General features: G+C 31.0%; 1 protein-coding gene across 3 annotated transcripts in view; it reads right to left on the minus strand.

Annotated features, from left to right (window-relative positions):
• Positions 1 to 26,766, minus strand: part of LOC118194616 (pre-rRNA 2'-O-ribose RNA methyltransferase FTSJ3) — a 108,225-nt gene that overhangs the window by 44,295 nt on the left and 37,164 nt on the right. For all 3 annotated transcript variants that reach the window (XM_085817192.1, XM_085817191.1, XM_085817190.1), the window contains exons 6-8: positions 22,921 to 23,208; positions 8,381 to 8,481; positions 391 to 456 (exon numbers count right to left, since the gene is read on the minus strand). In XM_085817192.1, the coding sequence (XP_085673318.1) occupies positions 391 to 456; positions 8,381 to 8,481; positions 22,921 to 23,208 (455 nt within the window). The remainder of the gene's footprint in view (positions 1 to 390; positions 457 to 8,380; positions 8,482 to 22,920; positions 23,209 to 26,766) is intronic.

Below are 26,766 nucleotides of genomic sequence, written 5' to 3' on the forward strand. Positions count from 1 at the left end.
AAAGATATAAAATACAGCTAAAAGAATATATAAATCTAAACACAATCTTCTACAAAAATAATTTTAGAGCAATGATTTGCAAATTTTACATAATAAAAGAGGTTGGAAACTGGAAACAGATTACCTAAATAAAAGAATTCGGAAGCCAAACTATGTGGTTTAAGAAATATGTAATACAAAATAATGTCATAAAATTTTGAGGAATGAGGTTGTTTGATATATCTAAATCTATAGTATAATGAACCACAGTATAATGGACTTATGCTTTAACTAAAGAATGTAGCCCTTTACACTGCATTAAAAAATACATATACATATGGAAACATTACCTAGTTGTACATATCTAAGTATGTGCAACAGTTAAAAATTTTTTAACACAAAATCAAGTACCTAGTTTCCTTTTTCTCTGCACCTTTCATAGCTTGCCTCATTTGCTTTCTCCAATTCAAAAGTGACCTACAAATAAAATATATTTATAAATAATAAGATAAATTTAAACTTTTACTAGTTCCTTAATTTTATAAACAACCATATATAAAATTTAACAGAACAATCTTGTTCTACATTTCGTTAAGTAAACAATTTAAACAAATGCTAATCTTAATTTATTTTTTCTTCAGAATTTCCTTAAAATAACAGTACAATCAGGTGTGGCCCAAAGACAAACAAAAGGTAAGGAAACATTAGTGATGCATCATTATTTATTTCTTTTCAAGTATATTAACAAAACAGACGCAGGTCTAACTGATATTGCTCAGCCAAATGAGGTTATTGTAATCAACAGTAGTTATGCATTTATATAGACATTAATTACCTATTTGTTTAATTAGTATTTAAGCAGGGTAATTATTCCATGTAATAAAATAATTAAAATCTTCCAATGCTGCAATTTCACTTACCAGAATACCCATTTATGAGGCCCTACCCAATTTAAGAACAAAAAAAGAGCAAAAAGGAGGGCTAATGATCAAATACAGTAACTCAGATCAACATTTCTGTTAAATATCTGATATTGAAGTTAATTTTTTTAAAGTTGTTTCCATAGGTTTTATCAGAATCAAGGCAGCCAGGTTTAAATTTTGCTATAACGGTCACTTAAAAAGTAATGTGATTATGCTTTTAAAACTAATGGAAAAAAGGGTATAAAAATATATCAATAATATTTATAAGCTTCAATCAGAAGGAAATAATTATATGACATGCCATATCATTATAGGCAATATGAACAATTATACAAAATGTAACTAACATGTGTTTTGTATATAAGAATTTTTATATATCTCATATACAAAGCGATCAGAGATGTCAAAAATTAACATTTTAAGATCTTTAAAAAAATGTGCACTTATACAAAATACCTGAACAGTCATTAAAATCCTATGATGCATTAAAGTAAATATTTTTTTAGTTGTCAAAGCTGTGGACGAATAATTCTTTTACTCAAAGTTCTATTTAATTTTCTTCTCTATCTCTCTTTCGATAGATATATATATATTCATATATACCTATGAAAGCTATAAAATATGTAACTCAAAATTATTATTTCTCCTTGTAATTTGGCTATTTCCTATTTCTGTTCTAAATCATTTATAATATTATTTCTAGACTGCATCTTTCCATTTTATGCTTGTTTGCTTAATCCTCCTGCATAGCGACAGCTCGTATCCCATCCAGAATTTACACAAAGAAATCAAGTTTATAAATACCACTATTACTATTGTGCAGCACTTTGCTTTATGAGCACTAACATTAAATGTTTCGCTGCTCCATTCTGTCCTTTGTCTAAGAAGATCCAAATAAAATAAATAAATTGTATGGTGCATCTTGCACTCATAAATGCATGAATCTGTTTATTCCTATCAAGGCTTGTTCCATTATAAAAATAAAATTGTGTGTCTTGTTATGTACACCAATGCCTGCAAGTTTTTTCTACTATAATGCATTCCATCTGTATGCAAGCCACATCCATAACTATCTCATCCATGACTGAAAAATAGCTGGTGTCTTCTTTCCCATGCATCCTTAACCTCTTCGCGACGGGCGAATCATATATGCATTTCGTACGGACGCATGTAAGGCCCGGGCGGTTCACCCGTGCACTCCTGGAGAACTGGCCAAGTGAACGGGCAGTGCAGATATGCATTTTAAGCTGAAACAATTTTTAATAGCCACTAGATGGCACTCTGTGTCCATTACATTTAAACTGAACGTAGTTTTAGTATTCTGACCTTCAGATTGTTTATATTCTGGCTGTTTTTGGTATTTTGCTTGTCAGCTGTGGCTGGGGAGGGGGGGAAATCGTAATGTAAACAAACGCAGCTCGGCTCTTTAAATCGCTGCGTGCTAATGAAAACATTCTCGTATCTGATTTATATCCAATTCCTTTTTTATTCTATTTTTTTCCTCTACTTTGTACGGTCTTTTAGGGTTACTGTGCGGAGTTTTTTTACGTTTTGCATTGCCTTCAGATATATTTCCGTTCCTTCTTTTTTTATTTAGGAAAGCCTCACCTCCAGTCTATTATGACGGGAAGGAGGCGCTATTTATCAGAGGAAGAATACCCTAGTATGGTTAGTGAACCATTTACTAATGCAAATGAGAGTACTGATTCATTTTCTAAGGAGTTAAAAATTGATACTTTTTCTAAGAGTTACAAGGTGATACTTCTCTGTGCTTCGAAATTTACCACGCTCGTTTTCATTTTAAATTTTGTTACTTCTTACTGTAAATAGTCTTTATTGTGTTCTTTTTAATAATTTTAAACTTTATTGATGGATTTTATCAATTAAAACTTTAGAATAATTTGAATAGCTCTTCCGAAAAGTATTAGGGAAGATAAGCAATTTTTTAAGTATATTTCCATGTAAAATAAAGAAATAAATGTTTTAAGGGCTAATTTTAACATATATAAGAGCTCAAGTAATAATCTAAAATGATACCAAAAATTACGATGCTAGAAGCGAAACTTTTGTTTTTCTGATTTTTGTTATAAAATTAGGCTTAACGATGCAAAACCTCCGTCCTGTACGGTGACTGCCTTCGATTCTCTTCCGTCCCGCACGAGCGTTTTAAACAAAGGTGCGCCGTCGCGAAAAGGTTAATTTACAAGAATTTACAGAAGTCATCTATTGAATTATTAAATTTTTAATTAGTTGACAGGATTATTACTTGCTGCATTGAACTTCAATAGAAAATTTATTCAGCCAGCTCTTCAAATCGTCGCTTGTGTGATAAATTGATAAATTCAAGGCAATGTGTAAGATGTGAGTTTACGAAATTTTTTTTGGTGTTTATAAAGCGAAAGTGATTTTAAGAAATGTGATGAATTAAAAATTACTTTGATGGTCACCAAACTTCAAATTTACTTATTGCTTCCCTTCCTTTGGCTTAGATTCCTTCCTTAGATTTGTTTATGAAAACTTAAAAGAGCACAGAAACAAATCTAAGACTGAACATCAAAATTAATTATCTCTGCAAAATACCGCAAACGTTATTGTGCAATATGTGCGGCATAATTCTTCTACATGTGACATTACACAATTGGAATCAACAGCTGCCGGTATTCGGAAAATAAAGAACTAAATAAAGGAAAAGAAAGAGACTTACTAATCTGGGGTGTTTCTGATTCGAATTTTCAACAGACTGTGTTAAATTTCCGGAATAGAATCAATCTTGGCTTGGGTTGGGTAGACCGCAAAAAATTTTAGTCCTATTCAATTCAGATTGGACAGTGACAAAAAAAAGTCTGCTGCTTCAATATTAGAGATTTTGCGGAAAAAGGGGAGAACCCCCAACCTCATTACTATATAATGTATTGGAAAAAAAAAATTATTTTGGCTATTTGATTACTTTCCTTTTATTTAAGCCATTCCGAATATTATTCCTTAGAAAGCTAATCTGTGTAAAAACACACCCATTTTTGGAAGTTTATCTATACTTCAGCAGTTACTGCAACTATATTATTATAAATATTCATGCATATGCTCATAATATAAGCATAACGATTATAATAAACACGAATATGAACTGACCACGCGGAACGAGAATGCAAATTATTAAAATCTCGATAGAAATCCAAACATGTGTAGTAAAGGAGATTAAACATGTGTAGATCCAAACATGTGTAGGTGGGAGGAAAAGAATACCGAATGTACCGGAATTTTCTACCGTTTTCGCAATTCTTTGACCAATAGAACGACATGCACCTGTCTGTACTCATAGGTTACGTTAATGCAGAGAAAGGGGGGAAAAGCAATTTTCGGGAGTACGATTCACCATCTAACGTTGCATATAAGGAAGAAAAGTTTATTTAGTTTTGGCTTTGGTACGAGGAAAAAATGTGCATTCATTAAAAAAAAAAGCACTAAAAGCAAAAAATAAGCACTAAAAACAAACAAATAGGGGCTTTAAAGAAAAAGTAAGCACCTATAAGGGCCTTTATATTTTATTTTCAAATATAAGGACTTTTATAAGCACTTGTAAGGACTGCTACGAACCCTGACATAACTTGAATCTACAAGTTATTATTCTTAATTTAAATTTTTGTATGTTTATGTTTTTATTTCAATTACGTAATTTGAAGAATCTTATGTTGATACATCATAGTTAAAAACTTTTACACTTTACACAATGCTAAAAGCCAGTTATCTTGTATAAGGAATGGAGGTTTTTAATTGCTATTGTATTTAAGCATCCCACAGCCATTAGCAAATAATTACAGTGATTTGCTTTGTAAGGACCTGCCTATTATTATTATTTTTTTATAGTAGTTTGTTAGTTTCCTTTGTAATTTATTTCTAAAGTTAATTTTACATTGCTTTACAATAATAAAATGTGGTTAGTTTTCTAATGAATGAATAAATAAATTTAATAGCATTTTATGAATATGTAACAGAAATATTTTAGTTTTATATAGAATACAAAAGTTTCTTTAAAAGCCTTTCAAGACGACTGTCAAATTTACATTTTGGTATTTAAGCAAAGATTTTTCAAGAACTGAATTCTTACAATTATTTCTTAAAAAAGTAGGATTCCAAATTTATTTATAATATCTTGACTGAAAAATGAACTTGCAAATGTTTAAAATTGGGCTAAACATTTCAAAAGAACTCTAATTTTTGCATCAATTAGTCAAAAGTGTTATATTTAAATTTTAGAAAAAAATTTTATGATTTTTCACAAAATTATATTTTATTTGTTTAGCTAATACTCTATGGCTTTTCTACTGCTAAGCCTTTTCTTCTTTGAAGATGGGAAAAATGTAAGATAATGTTACTCAAAATTAGCATTAATTTACCACTAGTTCTTTTCATTCTCCATTTTAATTTGGTTTTCTCCTTTTTCTATAGTAAACTGTTTAAAATAATTATTTTGGACTGTGTCTTTCCAATTCATGCTTTCTTGAACCCTTCTGCATAGCAACTGCCATAACTTTTAAATGAATTTAAAAATTGAAACTTTAAATGGATGCTTAAATAGTTTAATTTTAGAATTTTTAATTATTATTTTTGGATTAATTAATAAATTAGTTGTTAGTTATTATTTTATTTGAAAAGTTTAAAACTGATATCACAGTTTTAAATACACAAATTGCTGTTTATTTAACTCAGCCCACTTAATAAACTCAAATAGTTTTGCAACGGAAGTGATTTTAATAAGCGGCAGGTACTGTATTACATATATAAATGCATGAGAAGGTGCATTAAAGAATACCTAAATATGTAAGTTCTAAATTTTATTTATAATAGCTTCCTGCCTATCCTAAAAATAATAACATGCTTATAACATATCTTCCTGAAGTGAGTCATTTTGAAATTAATTCTTGTTATACAATTCTTACATACCACTCATGACACAAGCATTTATATAAACTGAAATCTTCTAACCAATTATAATGATAAATTTACAAACAAAAACCTTAGTTAACCAATACAACTATATAAATACAACAATAATAAAGTACAATCACAACTTCATTATTCTTAAACTGTTCTTTCACTTGTCCCTGTGCTGCAATTTAAAGGAAGTTATGTCTGCCAATTCTGTTCTACTGTCATCATATTTTAATGAATATACAAAATCTGTGTGCCTGTTGCTTTACTGTGTTATTATTCAACAAAAATATGCTTTAGAAAAGATGACCTCGGAAAATTTTATCACATCAAGTTTAAATCACCCCAATTTTTTTTTTACTTTATATATATACACAAGCACTGAAATTAAAAAAATTATCTCATTTTATAGCCACGGAGTCATCATACTACATTCATAGCAGATAACATCTCACATAACTAATTAACATTAATAATAATAAAATGAAATAAAAATTTCTCGAAGTATTTCTTTTGCACATTTAAAAAAAACTCACTATTTATTTACATAAATATAAACTATTCATAACTTTCCAACTGCCACATTTGTTTCGCATATTACAAGATATTCAACCTCTCACAGATTCTTATTCGTACTTTCTGGTTATCTGCACCTCTTTTGAAAAATAATGCACAGACGCAGTGATATAGCTTCCATGCAAAACAGTTTTAAGGCTGCCATAAAATGGCAAGATAAGGCAGGGTTGCCACATTTGGCGACAAAATTGGCGATATGCCATGGACGGATGGAGAACCTTCTGGAACAAATTCTTACTGGTTTAGCCCAGAATGTTCTCGAACACCAGTCAAAAGCTATATAAACCCTGCTGGTATACAGAGAGTCAGTTAGTATCGAGTTGGTGTCTCGTCTAGCGAGTCGATCGAGTTGACAGCCAGGCAGCGAATGGCAAGTGGGTCGTTGAGTGCATCATGAGTTGTAGTGTGGAGAGTGTCGAGAGTATGTGGACTTCCGCGAACAACCGAGCAGAGTCGGGAGCTGTACTCCGATGCTTTGCAGGGAGTGGAGAAGCTGTCTTCACTGTTATTGCCTGACAGTGTGAAGGCTGTGTCGCTGATTGTTCCAGCATGTTTATAGTAGATCTTCAACGACTGTAAATGTGTTTTGGAGCTGTCCTGATTAATACTGGTAAATAAAGAGTGTTTCGATACTTCATCAAGTGTCGTAGTTATTCACTCCAAATCCACACGAACCACGTACGAACGTGAAAGAAAAAAATAGCGTAATAACTGGTGTCAGAAAATAAAAATGCAACAATATTCACATAGCACTATGTCACAATAATATGCAACCTGTGCCATCCACAAAATGTATTTAAGTGGCAACCCAAGTATTCACCTGTATGCACCAGACAAGCACTGGTCATTGGTGTTTGTTTAAGTTGTGCTGACAATGGAGTTTTCGTTGCAATGAGCACATTTTGTTTCCTTGTAAGGAATAATAATGTGAGTATGGAGTTTGCTCGCTGATGAAACGGAGTTTTACATTTTTTTCAGAAATATAGTGCTTTTTCTAAAAGTGAATGCAAAATTTGTATTCCATCAAGTTGTACTTTGTAAATGACCAAATTTTATGGATTAAAATTTGTGTTTTGATGCCATATTTGTGCAATTTGCAATTTTTTTAAAATCAAAAACAGATAGATGTGTACATGGGAAAACAGTAGTGTGTACAATAACAAATTCCTGCAATTCTCTGATGCTTCTTTTAAGCACAAATAAACAGATGTGTGTATGGAGGAAAAAGTGTGGAATGCCAAATTTCTGCAATACTATGGTATTTTATAAGCGGAAACAGAGTGAAATTTTATGGTATTTTATAAGCGAAAACAGATGGGAAGAACACCAAGTAAGATTATTATGGATACTTAATTATTATATTTTTAATTTTATTAATTGGCTGCTGTTTTCTGTAATTCCTAGTGCAACATTACATTCGAAAACAGCTGCTGTTTTTGAGTCTTTGCTTGGAAAAAAAAAATTAGTTGCTAATGGTTGCCAACTTTCAGAAAGGGGATATAGATAATCAGAAAGTACCTTCATTATCAAAACGGAATAGTGAGTAGAACATTATAAAATCTTCTAAATCAGTTTATTATTTTCAAATGAGCTCATTTTAACAAATAAGTTGCTTTAACACACATATCAGTTTTATTAAATTTCAAAATCAATTAAAATCATAAATAAAACCTAATTTCAGATTTACCCAGATTGTATTCTATGACTTTATCTTATTATTAATAATTAAAATTATCTTTTAAATGTAGCATACTGATTATGCTTATTTCTTTCTTTAATAAGCAAGGAGAAAAATCATACTTCTGCAGTAAAAATTTTAACATTAAAATTATCAGCTGAAACAAAAAAAAAAAAAAAAAAAAAAAAAAAAAAAAAATTGCAACTAGCACATTCACTTCACATGACATACAAAGGAATGCATAGAATTTCTTCTACTGTTTTCATTTACAAGGAGAATGACTATATACACATACCGCAAATCACCTCTTCCTAAAACCTTAATATCTTTACAACACTGTTTAATTTCTTCAGTTGTCAACTTATGATCTTTAATATCATCATCATCAAATACAATCTGCAAGAAAGTTAAAAAACTGTAAAATGACTGTTAATTTGATTGAATCAATGACAGTTAATTTGGACTGCCTTATAGCATTTCATGATACTAGTCATTTCACAGATATTAACATATCTTTCTCACTTCCTATAATAAAAATATACTTCAAGCTTTATATACAGAAATTTTGTTATTTATTACTAAGTATTTTCACAGTAAGTTTATTCATTAAGCATAAATATGAGGTATGTTATCAATCAAACTGTAATGAAAAATTAAATTTCATGGTATTTATAAAATCATATTCTTAAAGAAAGACTGAAATTTGGTATATTCTTAAAGAAAGTTACAATAAGATCATAAAACAAAATGAAGATCATAAAATGTATTCATGGAAGCAAAAAACCATGCAAAATATGAGATACATAAAAAATGGATAAAAGGATAGCTCTCATTTAAAAGGATACTAATACCCAAGAAATGCAACCTCTTTTACAGTTCTTTACACATAATTCTGTGAAACATTTAAATAATTTACAAAAAAGTTATATATCAGATATTAAATTTACAGAAGTAAATTTTTTACATATTTCACAAATGCCTCACAGAAATGCAACCTCTTTTACAGTTCTTTACACATAATTCTGTGAAACATTTAAATAATTTACAAAAAAGTTATATATCAGATATTAAATTTACAGAAGTAAATTTTTTACATATTTCACAAATACCTCACAGCATGCACCTTTACTGGCATGGTAGGCACCTTTAATCACTGGAAAGATTTACTCAAGCAAGCTCCCTGATGTCTCAGTTAAAACAAAAAGAATAATGATACCTCTTTCAACAAGACTGCTATCCAACTCACTACCATAAAGCTCATTATTGAGACCACTTAAAAGAGAATCTTTAATAAAATTTGAAACAGAATCTACATTTGTGAAAGCCTCTCAACAAAAATTTGCCACAAAAGTAGAGAGAATGCCCAGGACGAAGATGATTTGCTAATGCAGTGGCCATTCCAATCTTCAGACTTGAATGCCACGTAATTTTTTCTTGTAGAATTTTTTTACGGATATTATCTTTCTGTCTCCCATTAAGATCGATGATCATCAAAAGTATACAATCAGTGCTATGGCTTTGGTTGACTGTGATATGTTAGAATGCATGTAGTGCAAAATGAATTTAAACATAAATATATATGTTGTGTCAAAAAAATAGAACAAACTCACCATCTGTGAAATATGAGAAGGGGCTTGATCAGTTTTCCTTTGTTTTAGTACAATAAAATTTGATATTGATTGCATTAATTACTTTGTATGAGTTTTAAAAATGTTTTATAAAATTACAAATGACTGTATTTTAACTTTACTTGTACTTTTACTCTGTGCTTTATCTTACATGTCACAGAATTCCCAGCAGAGCAAACAACAATAAGTTTGACCTTGTTTTGACTATATTTAGCAAACTTCTGAGAATTTCAATAGCCAGTTTTTGTAAATGATATTTTTATAATATTCAATAACCATTTCATGCACTCACAGACTCTGACATGTAATTTTGTTCTGCACCATGCTATAATGATAATTTACTAATAAATATGTACCTCCTTATTGCAATCATGCTCTCCACTTTTTCTTTTTAATTAAATGCTCAGTCTTATTATATTAGCTTCATCATATTAACCATTTGTTATTATAAAAAAGGTCACAGGTTGGAATGATTATATTCCAGAAGTTTGCATCGTTAAAATGGGGACAACAAAAATCTTCTGCACTGTCAAACTGCAAATCACTTACGGATTTACATAATATGTAAAATAAAACTATCAAAAATTAGTACCCATTGAAAAAAATTAAGAGTTAATGAAAACATATAAATAAAATGATTAATTTCAATATATATATAAAAAATAAAGTAGAAATAATGTTGATAAACAGGAAATCACAAAATTTATTATTTTAAAACACTGCAATCATACAATACAAAGTCTTTAATACGGACGTCTATAATCCGTACCTCAAAGCTAAAAACTTTTTGCGCATGCATAGTGTTTACGCATGCATATAATACCTTTGCGCATGCACATATGCATTTACACATACACATAATATGTTTACGCATGCGCATTTAATGTATAACGGACGGTATAAGCTATGCTAAAATTATCTAATTATCTATTTCAGTTAATGTTGCAGATTGCGTTGTACCTTAATCTTCTAACTGGATCCGGCTTATTAATTTTTGCAGACTGTTAGAGCAATTTTATAAAAGTAAGCTTGAACTTTCGATTATGTCAAATAGAATTTCCGATGCTTGAGCTGCCAAAGGATCTACAAAGCAAAAGTATGTTTCGATGTCCATCAAACAAAAAGTGGAATTGCTGCAAAAAATGGATAAAAGCATATCCTTTGTTTCTCTAACCATTCCGAAATCTGTTTATCAATTTCACGCTGCTCTGCGGAGGGGGCGGGGACATCGCGGAGCGCAATAAACTGGAAGTTGATCTGTCAGCACTATCCTTATCTTCAGGGCAGATGTTTTTATTTTATCTGGCTTATAATTTCTTACTAGATGTAGTATTTTATCTCGATGTACTCCGTCTTTGATATGATTTAAATCAAATTCCTCGTCATCATAATTCGCTTCCGATACTGAAGAAAGTGACACAGAAGTTATTGAAAATGAAAAAATTTCGATTGACAAATTAGTCGGTATTCTCGACATAGCAATTATACGACTTGAACAGCGGAATTTTGTAACTGAACAAGAAATTATGTCCGTTTATAGAATTAAAGAGAAAGTATTAGCACATAAAACAAAGCAACTTAAACAACTTAGATTGAAAGAAATGTTTAATAAAGTAAACATAGAAATATAAAGCGCTTTTTTTTTTTTTTTTTTTTTGGTAAATTTTGATACCCTTTAGATCATAATTGCTCTTTATTTCATAAATTGTGGTTTCATATTTTTAATTTCATAATTTTTGCATGCCATCTTACCAGATTTAAATTGATGATCTATAATCCAGAAAATACCCTAATACGGAATCACTGAAGTCCGGATTAAAGACTTTGTAGTGTACATGCATGCTACAATCTGAAAATTTTAAATTGCATTCTGATGCTTCCAATAACATTTTAAAAAATTTTACAGAAAATTAAGATACACAAAACATGGAAGGAAGGGAAGAGGGCCGATTTTCAGATTCCAGTTTAACAAGTTCATTACTTCAAAACAAAAACAGTGTCAAGTTAAACAGACGCGAGATAACTTACTAGTTTTAGAATTAATCTTCAGAAATTCAAAATACAGAACATAAAATTAAATATTCCAATTAAATACTGAACAGTGAATAGGGAGAACTTTGATTGGTTTGAACTTTGATTTGAACCTTGATGAGGTAAGAACTTTGATTGTTTTTCATTTATCTGCTCCTCTAGAATAAGCTGCATTCCGATAGTAAACAATAAATAGGGTGAACCTTCAACATTTGATTCTGAGACTGATGCATGTTTACTGCAATCTAATGCAAAAAACATATCGAGATAAGTTATTAAGAATAAAAATACAAACAGAAAAGATACTCTGCATAAATTAAAACTGGATAATCCAAAGAAGAAAAGCCAAATCCATCTTCAAAAAACAAAACAAAACTGACATAGTTGGTACTATGCATTCGAGAAATAAGAAGCAGAATGGCTATTAGCTACAAAACTAAATATTCGATTATGAAGCTAAACAATAAGAGCTATCAACTATAGAAATACAAACTTGAAATGATTCTAAAAAAAGAAAATTGATGAGATTTAATCGCAAATGATACACTAAAAGAAATCAATGCTGAGTGGATAAAATAACGTGAACAAGCAGAAGCTACAACAAGTTTCATCATAGAAGACAACCAAATCGTATGTATAAGAAATAAAACAACAGCTGTTCAAAGAACACATCGACAAAACGCTCGAAATCGTAGAACTGCAAGAAATTGATGATGAAATAAATGATAGTCACATAGCAGCACTGTTAGTAAGCGACTTACCAAAAAGCTACAAAAATCTCATTACAGCTTTAGAAGCAAGCCCAGAAGAAGAATTAATGTTGGACTATATAAAAATGAAACTCATCGACGAACGTTAAGAAACAACTGTCTTCATTTAAAACAACTGCCAAATTTTGTGTTAAAATGAATTTTAACACAAAATTCAAGCATTTCAATCAATGGAGATGCAATTATTACAAAAAATTAGGAGACTTAGAAAAAGAATGCAGATTTTCAAACAACAATAAAGAAAAAAACAAAAACAAAAATAACTCATTATAGCTTTAAAAAAAAAAATCAAAAATGAAAATTTGAGAAGACTGAGAATTACATGGTTGAAGTCACCAGAGAAAGAAAATTTTAAAACTCAAACTGGTCAGTTGATTAAGGAGATACTTGTCATATGACTGATAATAAAAAAATTTTTCTCGAAATTAGATAGAATCAAAACCGAGCAAATAACAGTTGCTAATGGGACTCAGATGAAGTCCGAAATCATTCAATAAGGATATATTCATACTGTATAGATGATGAAGATAACAAAATAAAAGTAAGACTCATAGACATTCCTGACCTAAAAGTAGTATTAATATCAGTACAAAAAATTACAAACGGGTTTACAGTCGTGTTTGAAGAAGATATTTTCAGAATAAAGGGGAAAAAAATAAAACTATAAGAATTGCAAAAGCAGGAGAAAATTTAGTCAAAACTGCAGCTGCAGAAGAAAGTGAAAAGAGCATATATCTTTGATATAGAAGACTTAGGATAGGACACAGAAATTATGAAGCGATCAAGAAGCTACAGAATGATGACATGGCAACCGGAATAAGTATTCAACCGAGGAACTAAAAAGGAAAAAGAATGAGAGTGCTGTATCAGAAGCCAAATGCCTCATTTGCCATATCCCAAATTAAACAACTATATAGCAAAATCAGTTCTAGACTTAATACATTTGGACATTTGTGGGCTCCTGGTACAACACAATTAGGAGGGAAAAAATACTTCATAACATCAATTTTTCGAGATACACAATGGTCTATTTGCTAGCTATAATGGATGAAGTTATGTCAAAGTTAAAGAAAGCAATTTATAACCATGACAAAGAATAAATTTAAAAAAAGCCAAAAGTCTTAAGAACAGAAAATGGTGGAAAATACACAAAGAGACTAAAGAATATCTAAAGGAATAAGGAATCGAACATCAAACCATATTGACCACAACAGAATGGTAGAGCAGAAAGAAAAAAATCAATACTTAATGAAATGACAAGATGCTGACTGCTCGATTCAGAACTCAAAAGAGAATTTTGAGGTAAAACCGTAATGATAAAGCCATAATCTATAAAGACTACCATCTATGTTAATCAAAAAAACATTGTAGGAGCTCTGGTATAATGAAAAAAAATTAAACCATATCAGAGTTTTTGGCAGCATAGGTTATTGCCTATGTCCAAAGCAGAAAAGAAGTAAACTAGATGAAAGAGCAGAAAATGGAATTTTCATTGAATACAGTAACCATACTAATGGATACAGAATTTACATGCCACATACAAAAAAATGTTATGATCAGAAGAATCGCAACATTCAATGAAAACAAAAAAGAAGAAATACTTCGTCAATTAAAATAATCAGAATGAGGAAATAAAATGGCCTCTTAGAGAAAATAAATCCAGAGAATCATGTCCAGATGCTACAACAGAGAAAAGAATTGAAACAGAAGAAACTCCTCTATCACTGAGAAGATCACAGAGAATGACTAAGGGAATTCCATCAAACAGATTCTAATACATGGCAAAGAATGAAGAAATCAAAGTTCCTAAAGACTAGCAAGAACTGCAAATTTTTCCAACCAAAGAAAAGGAACAGTGGTTAAAATTCACGGAAGAAGAAATAGAATCACTAAAGAGAAATAAAACATGGGAACTAGTCGATCTTCCAAAAGGAAAGAAAGCAAATGGAAATTAATGGACATTCAAAACAAAATCTAATGCTTCAGGAAATGTTATCAAATATAAGACTTGTTTAGTAGCTAAAAAATATTACCAAAAATTTGGGTATGACTACAGAGAAACATTTGCACCAGTCATAAAATATACCACAATAAGGTCTATCTTGGCAATAGGAGCTCAAAAAAACATGCACATAAACCACTTTGATGTAAAAACAGCTTTTCTATATGAAGATCTAAAAGGAGAAATATATATGAAGCAACCAGAAGGTTACATCTATGCTTCAGAAGAAAACAAAGCTATAAATCTATGAATAAAACTATCTACGGACTAAAACAGGCTGCTAGAAACTGGAATCATAAAATAGCTGAAATCCAGGGTGAACAAGAATATGTTCAAGAAAGGGCTGACCCACGTTCCTTTACATTATACAAGAAAAAATGCAAGAACTTACAAAATCATATACATTCATGGCATATTAGTCGTGAGTGACAAGCGTGAATCAACTAAAAAAGTTGAAGGAATTCTCAAAGAATATTTCAGCACTCGAAATCTTGGAGAAATATCTACATATCAAGGAAACAAAATTGAAAGAGAAAAAGATGGAAGCTTTAAATTTCATCAGGCTAACAAGATTAGGAGTATAAACCAAAAATTCGATAAAGAGTCTGCAAAGAAACTAAGCTATACACCCATGACTATGAATTTTATGAAGAACCAAAACAAGCAAGAAGATATTTTTCCTCATAATCAGAAATACAGCAAAGCAGTGGGAGCACTTTTACATTTAACAACAGTTCTAAGACCTGGCATAGTAAATTCTGTTGGAGTACTTAGCAGAAAAGCAAAAAACTCATCAACATTGGACTGAGACAATATAATTAAAATCATACAATATCTGAGAGCTACAATTAACTACAAATTACATCTAAAATCTCATGGTACACCAGTCATCAAAGCTTATGGCGATGCTGATTGGGCAGAGATACCTCTGACAGAAAATCTACACCTGAACAGCAAAATGATGTATGCAGACATGTTCACAAAACCCTTGCCCAGACAATAGATGGAACCTTTGTTAAAAGGAATTGGTCTTAGTCCAGATGGAACAGCTCATCAAGTGGAAAATTGTCGAGCAAATGAAAACGAAAGCAATTAAGCTGTACCCTCCAATGTTGCTCCTCCCGCTAACCGGAATTGAACTCAATTCCAGCTAGATTCAATTGGACAAAAAAGGAGATACATCTCTCCTTGTATGGCTCATTCTTCCATGGAGAGCTAATATTTGTACCATCACTACATATTTTTTTCTCATACCTAATAAATATGTTTTTTGTGTGCTAATAATTATGATTGTGCAAGATGGATTACCCATTAATAAGGTAAGAACTCTGATTCTGTTTTACTTATCTGCTCGTCTCGAATAAGCTGTGTGCCAATAGTAAGCAAATGAACCACGCAAACCTTCAGCAATAAAAGGGACATTTGCACTATAATATATCCTTGAGATTGAGCATACATTATAAAATATATCATCTTTAATATAATGCAGTCTTTCATTATAATAAAGTAAGAAGTAATTGCCTCAACAGCCTGCTGTCTTTAACTACTTAGGTTCTTAGAAATGCATTTGGTTAAGAGGCATTAGAAGTAATTTTAAATAAATTGAAAAATAATGACACACCTCTACATTTTTTACCTTCAAACTGATGCAAACAAAAAAAAAAAAGCATGAAAATTATGCCAGAGAATGTTCAGTATTTTAGTATGGAAATCAGTGTATTGAATTATATAACTAACATTCTTTGAAAATCCAGATGAAATGTTCTAGTACTAATATACCAAGAATAATACTAAGAACCATTTGCAGTTAGAATGTAGAAGAATTTTCTTGCTTTAATGTAGATAACACAAACTGTAAATATTAAAATAAGGCATTCATTTTATACTAACACCCTTACATTAAATAAAGGTGTTGTTAAAGCTAATCGTAATGCTCATATTGTACATAATACAGTACAATGTGCTATGGGAAACTTGAATGTGAACATACAAAATACTATCCTAAAAACCTATAGCCATTTCTCAATGTCAGCAAAGAGATGTGAAAGCATTTTATTTCTAGAAACAGAAATTCTGTGAAATTCTCACACGTGCCTGTTAGGTGAAGACCTGTTCTGCCTGTTCTTTGAAGACAAGTATTGACAGAATTTTAATTTCATGCAAAGCTTAAGTTCTTAACTCTTTAACAGACCAACAAATTGATGATTCTATAAAAATTACTCTGATTATTATAATATATTTATTGTATTCACAACATTTAATGTCGATATTCAGCTTAGCTGCTGAAGAATTAGAAGAGAACAAAACTTTATGAAAAGATGTTTTTAATATTTTGACCAATTTAAGAAATAAGCTTAAATCTTGACGTGATGGCGAATTTTTCAACATTTGAAAAAAATTAGATAGTGCAGGATCTCAAAGGATTATCAATGACCTTTAATTTTTTCCCCTTCAGCCAATAACTTATTTAGAGGAATATTTTGATGAAGTTTCTACATTTGGCAAACTGTCATTCCAAATTCTGTCAAATAATTCATTTCCAAAATGGCAAAAATTTGTCAAAGTTTGACAAAGCTGGATTTGAGAATGGATGAGCTTTTTTTGATAAAATAACATTAATTCAAAAAAAAAAAAAAGCTTTTGGACTCTATTCAAAATTCTAAATATTTTATAATAATCAAGTATTAAAAGCACAATTTTAAAGAGTGCTAATTATAAATGCATCCATAGTTTAAAAAAAATCATATGTGTTTTCAATTTCTGCAACATCAGCATCCTGTGAAATATTTTCCTGTGTCATGTAAACCAAATCAAGAAATGAATAAAACAGATGTTCGACTGAATGTACAAAAATTAACTGTTTATGTAATTTATTCTGAAAGAAGATTTTCCGGAATTTGCCACAAAATATTTTAAATGCATATTTTTTCAAGTTTGCAAAAAATCAGGAAAACATAATTTTACAAATAAAAAGTTGCAAATAATTTTCCAAGCTTTTCTGTATTTTTGAATTACCATTTATTGAATTGATTTTTAATGATTATTCTAATAATGCATTTTTGTGTTTAATAAGTTATATATAATTACATACCTGCCAACCTCTAAAGATAAAAATTCAGAAGATTTCTCCAAAATTCAGAAGAACACGAAGAATTAATATCATGCTTTGATATTAAAAAAATAACAATTTATACAAATAGAAAAAAGAAAATTGTACTTACATTAGTAAATCTCAATTAAGTAGTAACTAAAAAATTTATTAAAACAAGAACTTAATGTTACACAAAAAAATTATTGCAATGAATTTAGAGTGCATTTTTTGGCTTTAGCCAAAAATTCTTTGGAAAATTTCCCGTCATAACAATTAGTTTCCTCATAACATTTAGGAATTAAAATGTTTTCTAGAGTTTTTGGTGAAATTGAAGAATGAAACATAGTTTTGTTTTTCTTCACAACAGTGAAGACTCTCTCGCACTGAGCATTACTGTGTGGAATTATGAGAATAGCCCATAAAACTCTTGCTAGTCTATCATATTTTGGTGTTCCATCAGCTCTTTTTATTCTTTTTAAGGTACCAACAAGGACATCAAGTCTATCTTCTCCAGAACTGGCAAAGTCTTCAAACTGTGCAGCAGAAAATTGGTTCTGTAGTTCATCTAAAGCATCATTATGGCATTCATTTTCTTTAATTGTTAACAAAAATGGAAATTTATCAATAAAAAAACAAATCTTTTCAAAAGATGAATTTTCACTTTGTTTCAAATTTGCCACTTCAGCATTTAAAAGAACTTCATTTGCAAAGGAAACTTCCTTACAATGTAATCACAGGCTGAGGAAAAGTACTTTCTAACACATTACAAAAATTCTTTTTTTTTTTTTTTTTTTTTCATGATCTTTCAAAGAATTTACAAGTTCCCTGGTTTGATTTCCAATTATAAGATCATTGTCATCCTTTTGATTTGCCAAACTATTATAGGCAACACGAATCAACACACTGTTTTTCACAACAGACGGTTTTACAAACTTAGTATAAAGTTCTTTCTAAAGATCATTAAGAATTTGGATAAGCAGGGGAGATTTTGGCGAAGCTGATTGTAGAAGGGTATTTACACTTTCAAAAATCTTAATGGTACTTAACACAAAACTACAATATGCTTTGTTCAAATCCGAAGAAAGAAGATAGAAAATCCTTTCCTCCCGGCTAATAGAAGACTGTTTCTTCTTCCCTTCAACTTCTTTAACAAAGTTGACCTTTGAGGAGTCTTCTAAGCATTTTCTTTTTAAAGGGTTTGATTCTGTGTGTTGGCTTTTCCCTTTTAAAGCATTTTGATTAGAAGCAAAGTTGGTTTTCGGAATCTTATATACCGACAAATTTGATGGGATCTGTGGTTTCATTTTGGTCTCTTCGTGGAAATATTTTAGCAATGCATCCCACTGTTCAATAAACCTTCCTAGCGCTCTGCCTAAGGATAACCATCTCGTGCATACATGTTTCAGAATTCTTCTCGTTTCACCAGAGCACAGTTCTTGGAAATTCTTTAAGTTTTCTTTTCTTTTTACACTTTTTTCCAGATAGAAAACACATCAATCAGAAGCTGGTCAATATTTAATGGTAAAGCAGCTGCAACTTTTTCTGCTGCCAAATTAATTAAGTGGCATGGGCATCCAATAACAATTAATTCATTTTGTTCTTTTTTGAAGAAAGAGGCTACACCCTTTTTGTCACCCACCATGACATGAGCATTATCTGCACCAAATGAAATGCAGTTTGATATTTGGATGTTAAGTTGTTTCAACTCATTAATTACCAAGGAGGCAATATTTTCCCCAGTCCATTTAACAATGGAAGATGCAAAAGATGAGTTTTCATTTCATTAGAAACATCACAGAAATATGTGACAATGCTGAGGTAAAGCTTTCAGTCGCTGTTGTTGCTGCCATCGATTGACACCGAAAATGCTGAATTCTAGAGTGCAGCTATCGTTTTACTTTTTGCATCGCAAGCAGTTTCGTTCACAATAGAAGATGTTTTTGTGCGAGCACAAGCATATTTCTGAGCAATCTTGGAGTCGGGAAACATCCGTCTGAAAAGTTGACCGGCGTGATCGGCAGCGCTTAGGGCATGTTGTGTTCGATGAGGAATGCAGTAAACAAACACTCTGCCAAAATGACATCGGCATCCGAATTCATAGCCGAATTTGAAAAAAAAATCATCCACTTTCTTTGACGTTGTCGAAGCCGAAGCATTAACTTCATGCTTTTCAGACTTAACATGCTTCACAATATCGCTTCTTCCACCGTGACTTATTATGAAGTCACACACGCACACGTTGCAAAATGCATAATTATTTCCTTTGAAGGATTCTTTAATTGTTGGAAATTCGGCTTTGTAGGCAGGCCGAAAATATTGAGAATACGGTTTTTTTTAACTCATTTTGTAACAACGGCATATTAAGAAAATTTGTAGCACATGCAAACCAAAAAAAAAAAAGAAGAATGCGACAATCCACACTCGCTGAGTAATTCCCTTGCTGCTGAAGCAAACGCGAAAAAAATATTCTGGCGTCCACAAAGAAAAGAGTGGGAGAAACAAGTTCAGCGCATTGGATTGGCTGGTTAAGCGGCGAGTTGGGAGAAACTGCAGGTTACTGGATTCGAAGTAGTCGGTAGTTGGCGGTAAAACACGATGCAATAGGCAAAAATCGCTGAATTGGCGAAAAATTCTAAAATTTCAACAAAAATCACTAAAAACACTTGAAAAAGGGAAAAAATTGTAAAAAATGGATTACTATCGTAAAATCGTAACAACAAACGCATTTCGTAAAAATTACGAAAAATTCGTAAAAGTTGGCAGGTATGTAATTATTTAAATTACTAAAGAATTGTTTTTCAGTTGTTTTGGAAGTTTTAAGAAATTGTTCATTCACACAATTCTAAAATTGTATTTCAATAATTTACAATGATAATAACAGTGGAATTAATACGAATATATAGTGTCCATAATTTTGACTGCACTGAGTTGACAACCCTACTGGAACGCTGGTGTTCTGGAAAAAATAGCAATGTAAAGCCACGATTCCCAACTTTGTTCATATCTGATACAACCTAACGCAAGAATTTCTTTAAAATAAATAAAAAAAGAGAGAGAGTTGTATAATTACACATAAATTAAAGAAAAAAGAAACACAGAAATGAGAAGCATTACAAAAACAAAAATGCACATAAATTTTCCTTAAAAAAAACTATCGACTTTTCTGTTTCTGTTTATTGGATAACAATTTTTCAAATTGTGATACTTTGGCAAATAACGTAAAATATGTATAAAGCTGATTAGCAGGGACCCCCCAAAAAATATGTAACATAAGAATATTCAATATTTATTAGAGACAGACATGAAATGAACAAGGCAAAAACACAAAATCACTACACAATTAACCCCTTAACTGCCGCGGGCGTATATATACGCCTTGCTCAGCCGATGCGTTAACTGCCCCAGATGCGCAGCCGATGCGTTAACTTTGCGAATAATTTTAGGTGTAGCAGTGCAAAGCAAATGATAGCAGTTTGGAAGGACGTATATATACACCTGGGGCAGTTAACGCATCGGCTGAGCAAGGCGTATATATATGCCCGCGGCAGTTAAGGGGTTAAAGGTACTAGTAAATTAAGGTACAATTAAAGGCCGTTTTCCCGGCGCAGGCGATAAATTCGCCAATAATGGTAAAACTGATGCCAAGCGGAATATCCTAGCTGGTAATCTTTTACGCCTCATTTTCAAAACAAGTCGCAGCCATTTCTTATCAGATTGATTGCCTTTCAATATTGGCATACAATTACATAGCATTTTTACCAGATAGTTCAATTTTATGCCCTAAGGCCATTCGTGGTAATTAAGTCAATTAGGATACAATCACACCGCTCACCCGAAGGCGAAAATACAGAAAATGCAAATTCAAGGGTTAAATTCATCAATTCTAATGAAAATGCACTAGCGAAGTAAAGCACTGCAGTTTTACATAATTTCTGAGTAAGATATTCATACAAAATGAAATAATTCTAACTATTTCGTACGAATTTAATAATTTAAACTTGTATTCCAGATTCAGATTTAACTTGAAATAAATGTAGATAATTACTGAGAAAATTTGCTTTTTGTAATGTAGTTTACATGAGATGAGATCACTTGGGGTCATGTGATATAAACCGGCGAATCAGGATGTTGAACCATGAAAGCACAGTAAATTCTTAAATTAATGTCTTTATTTATTGGCTTTTTACAAAATTTTAAACGATATTTAAATGTTTATACCTTTAAAATAAAAAATTCTTAGAACCATTACCATTCAAATGTTAATTCGTTAAAATTTTTTATGTGTATACTGTATGTTGTCACCAATAAAGTCTGCTTGGTGAGATTTGCGCAGGTGAAATGGAAAAGTATCGAATTAATTAATGTGCACTTTGTCACAATGGTTCGGAACCTCTGATGTGTAGGCTAATCATACAATAATATATTTTTTAGTCAGCTTGAAGGGTTCCTTAAGATATGAATATTATTTTAAAAGTTCTATAATGATAAAAAGATCAAATTATACTACACAGACACTAGGACAGATCAAAGGAAAATCATAATTTGAATGTAGATTGAAAGGAACTTTTACAAGGTGGCTACAATTTATAAGTATAGAAAGATTTTGAAAAGTTATATACATTTATTGCTAGAATATCATATTTTACATTAGTAGTGTCTATTACAAAACACTGTTGCCAAAATAAAATCATCATCGATGATTCATAACTACTTATTTATATGAATAACACCGAAGTTCTACAGAGCACAAAAGAAAGTCTGCATGCATTTTATCTCACATTAAACTGTCTCAGACTATAAACATTAGACAAAAATTATATCTGAGACATAATTAAATATGTAAATATTACAAGATGGATAAAACTGCCTAGCAATATGCATTTAAAGTTAGGAAAAAAATTTCAATATTTTGCAGTGTGAACCAATGAAATTGAAATAAGATCTTAATTGCATAAGGCTAAAATCTTTAGTTTGCAAGAAGCACAATTCTCATGCAAATTAAAGTAACACTATTTTTTAAACAGGTATATACTTCATACAACAATTAAAAGGTAGGTTTTTAAATTGTATTGTTTTTTAGCAATTTAAAAACAATATTAACATGTTTAAAAAGAGAAAATAATACAAATTACTACTTCCATTACATCAATTTGAGTTGCGATCTACATTCTAAGATTTTAAATTGCCAGAAGCAATATCATACTACATTTGACATGCACATAAAAGTTATGTTCCATACAGTAAAAATTGAAGATTTTTTTCCAATGAAAAAAGCTGTTGTTAAAAAGAACAATATATCAGGCTAGAACGTACCTCATGAGATTTACTAAGCTTTTCAAGATGATTTTCATTAAAAATAAATTCTGAAGCTTTCAGCTTACAATAAACCAGTGCTTCATTGTCATAACCTTCGGCTTTCTTTTTGGGCTGGGTTAATTGAAGTATTTTGGCTTTAGTTTCATTTTTTTCTGGAACATCTTTAAGTACATAAGAAGGATCAAGGAGCTTCTCATCAATGTGATCAGGAGCCAAATAACCTTGGCAGATAACAAATATTTCAGCAGACTCATTACGAGATGCTTGAGGCTTCGTTACATGCACCTAATAGCAAAGAGTTACATGAAAAGAACAGATTAATTACTTGATAAAATAAAAACTTGATAAATAACTTGATAAAATTCAGTGCCTGATATATACATCAGAAAGCTGATTAGGATACTAGTGTCTAGACTAGAAGAGAAACACGCTAATGTGACAATCAAAATCGTAAAAACAACCCTGTATTTAGCGTAAGTATATATTGAAACACTCAATCGATTTCGAGGGCAGCTAAAGGTCCCTCCTCATCAGGAGAAAGAAATACCTAGAAAGAGGAAAAATAAAGGGGAAGGAGTCTCAGAAACACGTGGTCCTTATCAGCACTGCACGTGGTTTAAACCGGATTATTTAATCAGAGTTACACTGGCCGCCTACTTTTACTGAGCCAGGCTATCTGATCAAACACAAAGGACAAGAAAATTAGCAAAGTTAAAAATAGGGAGCGTGAAGGTGCAGTTGTCCCTCGCTCCCTAACTTAAGTGTAACTCTGATTAAATAATCCGGTTTTAACCACGTGCAGTGCTGATAAGGACCACGTGTTTCTGAGACCTCCTTCCCCTTTATTTTTCCTCTTTCTAGGCATTTCTTTCTCCTGATGAGGAGGGACCTTTAGCTGCCCTCGGAATCGATTGAGTGTTTCAATATATACTTACGCTAAATACAAGGTTGTTTTTACGATTTTGATTGATACTAGTGTCTGTCATCTGATATGCTGCTAAATGCAAAATTTGTAACCAAGTCAGAAATCTCACTTTCGATGATATTGTTACACTATAAAGTTACAGACTAATGATAAAACTATATATCACAATACAAATATTAGCCTTACAACTGATTATAAAACTCCGATGGACACTTTTGTCTTACCCATTACTGGGAAGTTCAGCTGGTACTAAATTGTGATTACCTGTCAATAAAAATTTGCCTTCTTGTTGCAACTATATCGATCTACCAAGAAGCTAAATCTTTAGATCTCAACAGGTTTACTTACCCTGGATGTTTTCTTCATATATCTATAGGATTCAAGAAATAACGAAATGGAAGTTTTGAGCATTTTCAAAACTCACAGAACATTGCTGAAAAGTTGAGAATGTACTAATTCAAATAATATAAAATTATACAACCTTTAAAGAAAATATGTCTGGAAATACAACAATTAAAAGACAGCAACAGAAGAGTAAGAAATATTACGTAGGAAACTGGATCACATTTCCAAAAGCTATGTAATCTACTTACTGTTGTTCATAAGAAGTAAATTTTCATTCATATTTCGCCCAAAGAAACTGTAGATTGTGAACTGTACCTTATATTTTGATTACTGACTAAATAATATCGAAAGACGGTAAATGGTGAAATAAAAATCATGTTTACTGATTTTCACAAAATTTCTGAAAAACCGGAATGAATTCAGTAGATTTAGAATCTGATTACACTCCACCACAATATCAAGTACATGAGTTTATACATAAAACAGCACTGCAATAGCATTTCTTTTCACTGAATTTTTCTATATGTTATTTTACTTGGATTGGATTATTGGATTATTCAGTTACGGCAAAGCACACGAGGGCTATCTGCCTAAAGGGAGGGATGTCTTTCGTGGAGGACTTTCTAAGGGAAACTGTCTCGTATACACGTTACACATGGGGAAAACCACGAAAACGCCCATGCAGCCAGCCCGTTCGCGGGATTCGAACCTCAGACCGAACTACCAGTGTTCAGCGTCTTTACCACTCGGCCGCTGGTGGACTGTTATTTTACTTGGAAGATTGAAGTTAGTACTCTACTAAGGATCTTAATACAGTTCCAATTAACCCAAATTTTAACCTTGTTGCCAAGAGTGTCTCATAAATCCAACACAATATATTTGCATAAACTTCTGTCGTACAGTAGCCATTGTAAAAGAAAATCATTGCTTTTGTGAGTAACTGCATGGTTGACCATCCATTAAAAACCAACCCTACTTAATACCTCAGTAACATAATGAAAGAACACTAAGTAACATAACGAATTTTCAACACAAATCCATCTATAAATGCTTACATTATTGATATATAGGTGCCCTTTATGATCATTTTCAAACATTTTATTACATTACAAACATTTTATCATTTTCAAACATTTTATTTTTATTACAAATGCATTTCCTTGAAAAAATATTTTATACAAGTCTGTATCATTTTAGTTTGTATACAGCAGAATTTAAAAGGTTAGTGCATAGGAAAAAAGAACCCTTTTCAACCCATATTAACACAAATGGCAAACAAACTATATGTAAGAATACCAACAAAAACTACATATAAGAAATAAGAATAAATAAGAACTGAATGCAAATACTAAACATAAATATAATTCTCTTATTTTACATTTGTCATTTTTGTGCATCTTCTGCTGGTATATTTGTTTTCATGTCACAGGGCTGCACTTAATCATTTTCTTTGACCATGGCTACTACAACAGAAAGTATATTGCTGAAATTTATGCTGAATTTTTAAATCTTGCTCTAATTAACTACATCAAACTTCATCATACAGTCAAAATACCTATTATGTTATTTGTCTATCATGTTGCAACATACCAAATTTTAAGTACATTTCAATTTCTACCCCCTTCCTCCAAAAATGCAACAGTATAATAAAAAGTATCATGTTTAGTAAATTGACAATCTCGAATGGAAACTTTCCAATAGTCCAGAAACTTCAAGAAGTAATCAATACTTTAATTTGGAATTATGATCAAGAATTCTCTAGATTCCCTGCTTTTCCCACATGCACTTTAAATGTACACTGCGCAAAAAAGGGGCGGACAGTTCTATATCTCCAGTTCTACTGGGCCGATTAACAAAATTCAAATTGATTTTTTCATGTCTCGAAAGCGCAACTTAGGATATATATTAGATTTATCCATAGCACTATTCTAACATAGGTATTTTGACATGAAATCAGACTTTTTCTGAAATAACATACCAATGTTTTTACATATTTCGATTCTACGACTCAAATTATGCCATACTGCCAAGTTTTGTAAAAATCGTACGAGTAGTTTTTAAAAAATTAGCTCTCAAAGTTTTAACTCCTCAGTGTTAATTGAATTTGTCATATATTTATTAATATCTCTTTTTTTTTTAAACTTTTCGATTTTTCCTTTCACATTTCGAAATTTAGGTTCATTCCAAATAAAATTCACCCATTTTTTGTGTTTTATTTTTTAAATTTCTATTTTTAAATAATTTTATAAATTTTCTGAAAAAAATTTTGAATTATAACCTATAAAATTTTTACCATCATCTTAAAGTAGGTGTAGTTCTAAGCGTGCGTACCTATAAGAAATTAGTTTTTTATTCAAAATTTTCTAAGATATCCACGAATTTACATATTTTTGCGTTTTGAAATTTGGCATCTTTTTTTTTAGTGATAATAACGCAAAATGTGGTTTATAGGCTTTGTTACAGTGAATTGCGACAGTTATTTTTAACCTTAAATTTCAAATAAATATTTACGGAGAATTAATTATATGAAATTTTTTCCCTCAATGATGCATAATAAATATTTATTAATATTA

This window comes from Stegodyphus dumicola, chromosome 5 (assembly GCF_044657685.1).
Source record: "Stegodyphus dumicola isolate Sdum_Otavi_A_Nest chromosome 5, ASM4465768v1".
NCBI lineage: Eukaryota > Metazoa > Arthropoda > Arachnida > Araneae > Eresidae > Stegodyphus > Stegodyphus dumicola.